Source organism: Hordeum vulgare, chromosome 3H (assembly GCF_904849725.1).
Source record: "Hordeum vulgare subsp. vulgare chromosome 3H, MorexV3_pseudomolecules_assembly, whole genome shotgun sequence".
Classification (NCBI taxonomy): Eukaryota; Viridiplantae; Streptophyta; class Magnoliopsida; order Poales; family Poaceae; genus Hordeum; species Hordeum vulgare.
This window is the reverse complement of record NC_058520.1, coordinates 573,001,430-573,011,096: the sequence shown is the minus strand read 5'-3', so window position 1 is coordinate 573,011,096 and position 9,667 is coordinate 573,001,430. Positions and strand designations below refer to the sequence as shown.

General features: G+C 45.8%; 1 protein-coding gene across 1 annotated transcript; it reads right to left on the bottom strand.

Moving 5' to 3' along the window:
• Positions 1-2,785: 2,785 nt before the first annotated feature.
• LOC123440698 (E3 ubiquitin-protein ligase RNF220-like) lies at positions 2,786-4,312 on the bottom strand. The gene is made up of 3 exons (XM_045117253.1): positions 4,213-4,312; positions 3,823-4,075; positions 2,786-3,223 (listed from the first exon to the last, which is right to left on the bottom strand). Exons 1-3 carry the CDS (start codon positions 4,291-4,293, stop codon positions 2,808-2,810), a joined length of 750 nt encoding a protein of 249 aa, XP_044973188.1. The 5' UTR covers positions 4,294-4,312; the 3' UTR covers positions 2,786-2,807.
• Positions 4,313-9,667: the final 5,355 nt, after the last annotated feature.

Genomic DNA, 9,667 nt, shown 5'->3' with positions numbered 1-9,667 from the left:
ACAAGAAGTCCACACACATCAAACGACGCTTCAACCTCATCCGCGACTACGTCGAAGGGGAGGACGTAAATATATGCAAAGTGCACACGGATCTGAATGTAGCAGACCCGCTGACTAAACCTCTTCCACGGACAAAGCATGATCAACACCAGAATTGTATGGGTGTTAGATTTATTATAATGTAATTCGCATGATGATGTGAGGGCTAGATTATTGACTCTAGTGCAAGTGGGAGACTGTTGGAATTATGCCCTAGAGGCAATAATAAATATAGTTATTATTATAATTCATGTATCAAGATAATCGTTTATTATCCATGCTATAATTGTATTGAATGAAGACTTATATACAAGTGTGGATATATAGACAAAACACTGTCCCTAGCAAGCCTCTAGTTGGCTAGCCAGTTGATCAAAGATAGTCAGTGTCTTCTGGTTATGAACAAGGTGTTGTTGCTTGATAACTGGATCACGTCATTAGGAGAATCACGTGATGGACTAGACCCAAACTAATAGACGTAGCATGTTGATCGTGTCATTTTGTTGCTACTGTTTTCTGCGTGTCAAGTATTTGTTCCTATGACCATAAGATCATATAACTCACTGACACCGGAGGAATACTTTGTGTGTATCAAACGTCGCAACGTAACTGGGTGACTATAAAGATGCTCTACACGTATCTCCGAAGGTGTTCGTTGAGTTAGTATGGATCGAGACTGGGATTTGTCACTCCGTGTGACGGAGAGGTATCTCGGGGCCCACTCGGTAATACAACATCACACACAAGCCTTGCAAGCAATGTGACTTAGTGTAAGTTGCGGGATCTTGTATTACGAAACGAGTAAAGAGACTTGCCGGTAAACGAGATTGAAATAGGTATGCGGATACTGACGATCGAATCTCGGGCAAGTAACATACCGAAGGACAAAGGGAATGACATACGGGATTATATGAATCCTTGGCATTGAGGTTCAAACGATAAGATCTTCGTAGAATATGTAGGATCCAATATGGGCATCCAGGTCCCGCTATTGGATATTGACCGAGGAGTCTCTCGGGTCATGTCTACATAGTTCTCGAACCCGCAGGGTATGCACACTTAAGGTGCGACGTTGTTTTATGTGTATTTGAGTTATATGGTTGGCTACCGAATGTTGTTCGGAGTCCCGGATGAGATCACGGACGTCACGAGGGTTTCCGGAATGGTCCGGAAACGAAGATTGATATATATAGGATGACCTCATTTGATTACCGGAAGGTTTTCGGAGTTACTGGGAATGTACCGGGAATGACGAATGGGTTCCGGGAGTTCACGGGGGGGGGGGGGGGGGCAACCCACCTCGGGGAAGCCCATAGGCCTTGGGGGTGGCTCACCAGCCCTTAGTGGGCTGGTGGGACAGCCCAAGAAGGCCCTATGCGCCATAGGAAGAAAATCAAAGAGAAAAGGAAAAAAAAGAGGAGGTGGGAAAAGGGGGAAGGACTCCTCCTTCCAAACCTAGTTGGACTCGGTTTGGAAGGGGAGGGTTCCCCCCTTAGGCTCGGCCGACCCCCTTGGGAGTCCTTGGACCCCAAGGCAAGGCTCCCCCTCCTCCCCCTACATATACGGAGGTTTTAGGGCAGATTTGACACAACTTTGCCACGGCAGCCCGACCACATATCTCCACGGTTTTACCTCTAGATCGCGTTTCTGCGGAGCTCGGGCGGAGCCCTGCTGAGATAAGATCACCACCAACCTCCGGAGCGCCGTCACGCTGCCGGAGAACTCATCTACCTCTCCGTCTCTCTTGCTGGATCAAGAAGGCCGAGATCATCGTCGAGCTGTACGTGTGCTGAACGCGGAGGTGCCGTCCGTTCGGCACTAGATCGTGGGACTGATCGCGGGACGGTTCGCGGGGCGGATCGAGGGACGTGAGGACGTTCCACTACATCAACCGCGTTCACTAACGCTTCTGCTGTACGGTCTACAAGGGTACGTAGATCACACATCCCCTCTCGTAGATGGACATCACCATGATAGGTCTTCGTGCGCGTAGGAAATTTTTTGTTTCCCATGCGACGTTCCCCAACAGCCAAATGGGCATATTCCAATGACAATAGCTAGTATTTCCTCACTTATATGCTCTAATCAATATCAACACACATATAATATACCAAATAAACCCTGATAGCCCAAATTGTACGTCCGCCTAGGTTGTTCCTAGGGTGCTTAAATGCCACCTAGGCGCTAGGCGATGGCCAACTGCCTCACTTACGCCTAGCACTTTTTCCAACCTCATCTGGCATTCAACCCCCCCTCTTTCCTTTTCGAGTATTGTTGCGACGATCTCATCATGATCGAGCCACTAAGATTCAAAGTGACACTGGTTGTATCGGTACGGTATTGCGGTTCCTCTGATGAACCCTTAATTTGTTTTGTAAGCATAACAAGATATATAATTTAGGCTCGATTGGTCCATACAACACAAAGCCCAAATCTTCATGACATGCACACACACATATTCTAGAGCGCGTGAACAACACCATATACCCACCCGCAAAAAACATTAACACCATATACCCGAACAAGCAGAAAGTATATTTTGCATTTCTTTGAAGATAAAGTTCACAATAGGTATCCTTTAACATTTACCACCAAAGATGCAGATTACTAACTTACGCGAGCAGTTGTTAAAACTGTCAGGCAAAAACTGAATAACGATAATACTTCGAAGAATAGTTCTGATGGAATTAATCACCAAAAGGCTAGTGAGGACTGAGGACAATGGTTTGTGTGCCGATGATCCGCACACCCAGAATGCCAGGATCAGTTCAGTCCATCATCGGGAGGTAGACGCGGTGGAAACTTCTCATGGTCAGCTTCCTACGACAGGTAGGGCACTTCTTCTGTGCCTTGATGGAGGCCTCGATGCACTTCTGGCAGAAGATGTGGCCGCAGATAGTTGATGACGCATCGACCAGCTCGTTCATGCAGACTGGGCAGCTGAATTTCGGTTCCCTTGGGAGATCCTTTATAAGAGGCGCCGCGTGTGCCTCCGCCACCTTGGCCTGCAGTGTTAAATAAATGTTTAGGCTAACATTAACTACCACATTTGGTATGTGTAAAACATAGCATAGAGTTCTTACGAGCTTGTCATTGTTGTTGTTGGACTCTGTAGAACAATCATGTTGTGTAGGGTTTATCCCGAGAGTCAGCATTGTGTTCACATGGTTATCAGGAGCTCCCCCTGGAAAGAGGATAACACATACCAAGTTAGTAACTGGGAATATACGGTAAGGCAAACTGGGAAAGAAAATCTCCAAAACTGAATAGTGTATGTAAGTTGGAAGATGTCAGAATGTCATACATGAATGTGGGATAACACTGTGGGGCTGATCAGTCTGATATCACATTTCTAACTGATACAGTTAATGTCATATTCCAAATTTTTTTTTGAAAGTTAAGAGTCTGAAGGAACATAATGCTGAATTCTGAAAATACAAATTTCAGGTTAACATTTTACTTGGAGCACTTTTGTCATATAATTGCTACTCCCTACGTAGAGAACTAGAAGAACATTTAGATCACTAAAGTAGTGATCTAAACACTCTTATATTTCTTTATCGAGGGAGTACTTATTTATTTATTCTTAGAAAAGGAGGTTGAGACCTCTGCCTCTGCAATAATAGCTACGTAGTGGATGTTTTTTTCCCTCTAAGCACACGAACTAGACGCAAATTTTGTCCAATATGCTGCTAGGTATTGGATTTCTAGGCTAGAAGCCACAGAGCAAGGCTACAGAATAATTTCAACTTAGGGTCAGTAAAGCTATTTGTAATTTTGTACCTGGCAGCGAGGTACCCATGGTGGCATTCTGTGGAACCAAGCCTGCTGAAGATGAAAGATCCATGTTGTATGTTACATAAGACATTCCAGAAGTTCCACTTGCACCTTGGGTGATACAGCCAGGGGAAGATGCTGTCTGTACTGACGATTGCTGTCTTTGTTGCTGTTTTTGGTTCTGATGAGCATTCAATGCCCGGAGAGCAAAGTGCAAGTACGGCTGAATTGACCCCTTCGCCATATTGAAGTACTCCGTCTGCTCAAAAGACAAAAAAGTTATGAACAACCAACATGCATGACTAATCGGTAAGATTTCATTTTGATAAGAAGTGGGGTTTTTGCTCGGTCGAAAACCAAAGGTATAAAAGAGGAAGCAAAGACAGGATCGAATACCTTGTTTCGGTGTTTCCTAAACAAGATTTCCTCGAGCCGGATCACGAGCTCTGGCAGCCGCCGCCACCAGTCAGCCGACATTGGTTTCGTTAGTATATACTCGGTTCTGCCAATTCAAGAGCAACTATATTAGATCCAGGCCATGCATTATTAACTTTCATCACAAAAATAAATTCTGCTCACTGACAAAAGGAATCATCTGCATCTCCAAATTTCAAAACTTTATACGCAAGCCCCTGTTCTATATATGTTTGGGAACAAAATAACTTTAGTAGTAACAAACTGGACGCTGCTGTTTACGTAGATCATAGACACAAGCAAGAAAAAAAACCATGACGATTGGCTTCAGGGAGTACTACATATACATAGTAATATAATTTTCCAATCAACACATTTTCTTCTCAAAGTGGTCTACCCATTCCCGATTGGGGCACAGAAAAGCAATGAGCGCTTACATCTTCCGTCGGATGATGTCGCGCATCAGCACGAACTGGAAATCGTACCCCGGGGCGAGGCCCACCGCATCCTGCGTCTGTGGTTGCCACGGCGGCATCCTTCCGGCGTCACCGGCGACCTGACCATTCAGGTCCGTCTGCCACACGTTCATGTTCGCAGGAGGGTAGGACGGCTCACGTTAGGAGGAGGAAGATAGGAAGGGGACGAACTTGAGTACTTGACCAACGCAGGACTACCCTGAGTCAGGGTCAAAATGGTCATTGCTGAGCTTCTCCTTCCTCTTTGCATCACCGAATTAACTTCCTGCCAAAACTAGCGCCACGGAGTTACTTCCTGCCAGTGAATCAGCCCTACGGCTGGTGCCACGCGGTAGAATTTCTACTTGGACAGTTCGTCCGTCGCCTCCACCTCCACCGTTTTTTTCCCTTTCACGTTTCCCTCCCCTTTAATTTTCTGTTAGTTTTTGTAACCCCAACCTATACCGCATAAAATAAAAATCTATGAGAAATATAATAATTTGAAACGATCTAGTTTACATTGGTACTTTTTTCAAAGCCATGTCATACAGTAACTCAATCAATTCAAATCAATCTTATTAAAATTGCAACTAAAACAATTTTTTTGCCTCCCCATACTCATACTTCCACCAAATGTTACCAAATTTGATGTGAAGTATAGGTTTAAATTTTGTGATGTAATATATATGTCTCACAAAATTGATGTTTAACAACTAGAGGACGCGCCCGTTGCAACACAGGAGTTGGTTCCGTCGCCTCCAGTCGATCACCATTTTTTCCTCCCCACGCCTCCTCCCTCCCTTGGATTTTTGTTGATATTTTGCTAATCTTAACCAATGCCGCACAAAATAAAAATTAACATAAATAGAGTAACTTGAAACAAATCGGTACTTTTCTAAAACGCATAAAATAAAAATGAAGGAAACATGATAATTTGTAATAATCTAAACCAAATCGGTACTTTACAAAAATCATGTTCTGCATTAACTAAATAAAATCAAATCTTTTTAAAATCTTGACTAAATTAAAATTTCCCTTGCCTTTACAAGCTGGGTCCAGAAGAATTGAAGGAACTTAAGAGGCAACTCGATGAGCAGGAGCGTTTGGGTTTGATCAGACCGAGCTCGTCTCCGTGGGGCTGTGATGTTCTGTTTGTCAAGAAGAAGGATGGCACAGACCGGCTGTGTGTCGATTACCGTCCATTGAATAAGAAGACAATCATGAACAAATATCCACTTCCGAACATAACTGAGTTGTTCGAACAATTGAAAGGTGCTAAGGTCTTCTCCAAGCTTGATCTCAGAATGGGCTATCATCAACTTCGCATTCGCGAGGAAGATATTCCGAAGACTGCCTTCAGGACTAGTTTTGGCTCGTATGAGTATACGGTCATGTCTTTTGGTCTGGCAAATACTCCGACATTCTGTCGATTGATGAACTACATTTTCTCTCCGTTCAAGAATGAATTTGTCTTGCTCTATCTCGACGACATTCTGGTCTTTTCTGAAACTAAGGAAGAACATGAAGAACATCTCAGGTTCGTGCTTGATAAACTGAGAGAGTACAAGTTGTATGCCAAGTTTTCCAAGTGCGAGTTCTGGCTGAAAGAAGTGGTTTATCTTGGGCACATTATCTCTGCCGAGGGCATTAAAGTTGATCCGTCCAAAGTTCAGGCCATTGTTGAATGGGAGCCTCCGCAGAATGTGAAGCAGCTTCGAAGCTTTCTCGGGCTTGCTGGATATTGCAGAAGGTTCGTTGAGAACTTCTCCAAGATCGCCAAGCCGCTCTCAAGTCTTCTTCAGAAGGGTGTTAAGTATGCTTGGTCTCCAGAGTGTCAACTGGCCTTCGATAAACTCAAAGAGAAGCTTACCTCCACTCCAGTCTTGGTCCCTCCGGATGATTCCAAGCCTTACCAGGTCTTCTGCGACGCTTCTCTCCAGGGTCTTGGTGCAGTCCTAATGCAAGATAAGAAGGTGGTTGCTTATACCTCCAGGCAGTTGAAGCCAGCGGAGAAGAACTATCCTGTGCATGATCTTGAGCTAGCAGCTGTGGTACATGCCTTGATGACTTGGAGACATCTCTTGTTGCAACGTAAGGTTGAAGTTTTCACCGATCACAAGAGTCTCAAGTACATCTTCACTCAGCCTAACTTGAATCTTCGGCAAACACGTTGGGTAGAAATGCTCCAGGATTTTAATCCGAGTGTTGAGTACACGCTAGGCAAAGCTATTGTCGTGGCGGATGCTTTGAGCAGGAAGGCATATTACAACAGTCTGATTCTGCAACCTCTGCAGCCGGGTCTTTGTGAGTCTTTCAGGAAGCTCAACCTTCAGCTAGTACCTCAGGGATTTCTTGCGAACCTTCAGATCTCTCCTACCTTGGAAGATCAGGTCAGAGTAGCTCAGCTTCTTGACGCTATGGTGAAGAAGGTCAAGATTGTCGTGGGAAAGAGTCTCCCCAAGTATAAGTGCTTCACTGTTGATGCCAGGGACACGTTGTTTTTCGAGGATCGCCTTGTCGTCCCGAAAGGTGATCTCACGAAGGTGATCATGGAAGAAGCTCATAACTCTCTGCTCTCTATTCATCCTGGAAGCTCCGAAATGTACCATGACTTGAAGCAGACCTTCTGGTGGACTCATATGAAACATGAGATTGCTCAGTTCGTAAATGAGTGTGATGTATGTCGAAGGGTGAAAGCAGAACATCAACGCCCAACAGGCCTCTTGCAGCCTTTGCCGATTCCCGAGTGGAAGTTTGATCACATTGAGATGGATTTCGTCACCGGGTTTCCGAAGTCCAAGAAGGGTAATGATGCTATCTTCGTCATCGTCGACAAGTTGAGTAAAGTGGCTCATTTTCTTCCAGTCAAGGAGTCCATTTCAACACCTCAGCTGGCAGAGTTGTACATCTCCAGGATTCTCTCTTTGCACGGCGTGCCTATGATGATCTCTTCAGATCGCGGAAGTATCTTCACTTCCAAGTTCTGGGATTCCTTGCAGTCTGCTATGGGCACGAAGATCCGCTTCAGCACATCGTTCCATCCTCAGACTAGTGGTCAAGTGGAGAGAGTGAATCAAGTTCTTGAGGATATGCTGAGAGCCTGTGTTATCTCTTTTGGCATGAAGTGGGCAGATTGTCTACCTTTCGCGGAGTTCTCGTATAACAACAGTTATCAAGCTAGTTCTGGCAAGGCTCTGTTTGAAATTCTCTATGGCAGGAAGTGCCGTACTCCGCTCAACTGGTCCGAGACCGGCGAGCGTCAGATCCTTGGAAATGATATGATAGAAGAAGCTGAGGAGATTTGTCGGATCATTCACGACAACCTCAGAGCAGCTCAGTCCCGTGAGAAGAGCTATTATGATAGCATGCACCGTGACATGTCTTATGAGCTTGATGACTTCGTCTATCTCAAGGTGTCACCTATGAAGGGTATGCAATGCTTTGGCATCAAAGGCAAGCTTGCGCCTCATTTCGTTGGTCCGTTCAGAGTGGTTGGCAAGAGAGGCGACCTTGCGTACCAGCTCGAGCTTCCGGCAAACTTTGCAAATGTCCATGATGTATTCCATGTTTCACAGCTTCGGAGGTGTTTCAAGACCCCCGAGCGAACTGTGCATCTTCAAGACATCAACCTTCAGCCTGACCTTTCTTATCGTGAGCATCCAGTTGCGGTTCTCGAGGCGACTGAGCGCAAGACCCGTAACAAGACTGTCAAATTTCTCAAAGTGCAGTGGTCACACCATTCCGATAAATAGGCGACTTGGGAACGCGAGGATCACCTCCGTTCCGAATTTCCCGATTTCTTTCAGTCTTAGATCTCGAGGGCGAGATCTTCTTTGTAGTGTGGGAGAGTTTGTAGTGCCCCAAGTGTGTAATTGCCATATTTGGAACCTATTGCAAGTGGGTCCACCTTGTCATGGATATGATGATGTCATTTTGTGTCTATGATTTCATGTGTCACTTTGTGTTCTTCTTTTGCATGCATGCATCCATGCCATGCCATGCCTTGTTTGACTTGCATCTATTCCTTGCCATGTCTTAGTGTGGAGACTTGTGATCATGTGATGGGTGACTTGTGTGGAGTGAAGCATGTGTTAGCAAGTGCTTAGTTTTCAAAACAAACCACCTTCACTCCCTCTCTATTCTTCCCCTATGTAAAAATTACACCTCTTCCTTTCCCCTTCTAAAATTCCCCATGTTTTAGCTAAATATTGTGGTAGATGAGAGATGTGAATTGCTGGTTTTGAATGGGTGTTTTAAAGGTGCATAAAATTACAAAACAGATCAAACTGATGCTGTTTTGTAAAATATCTACTTGCTCCTAAATTCTTGTTCTTATTTTTATTAAGTAGGCCTGGATTTTCCATGTCCAGGGATGTGCTTGTGATATTTTTATCACTTGTATATTTCCATGTGCATTTCTTTCTTCTCTAGTTTATTTCTGAAAATAGGATCTCTAAAGGGAGATATTTTTTTCCTTATCTGTCGCCCTGGTGGGCTTGCTCCCGCACAGGCCGGCCCTTCCACTCCTTCCCTCTCGCGCCAGGAGCCCATCCCCGCGCCTCCTTCTCCTTTCTCTAACGCCGTCGCCCTGCCTGTCTCCTTTCCGTCTCGTCAGCAGAGAGAGCGAGGGCGTGCGCCGTCAGGCACAACCTTCGAGGCACCCCATAAAGCGTGGGCGCCGTGCCCAACTGCCCTAGGGTTCCTCTTCCCCCCTCAGCCGCCGCCACCACCTCTCCCCATTTCCATCTATTCTCCCTTCCTCCCCTCGCCGGTAAGATTTCTGCAGGAATAGCAGAGAGAGCAGGGAAGCTTCGCCTCCGTCTACCTCCGTTCCCGTCGGCGTCCGGTGCCGCCGCCATGTCCAGGTGATCGGAGAGGCTCCCCGCGCCCCATTCCCGCCAGCGTTGAGGTCGAGGGGCGACCACAACGACGGCCAGGAGCGCGCCATCGCCTCGGCCCCGGAGTTCCTGTCGTCTTCCTCT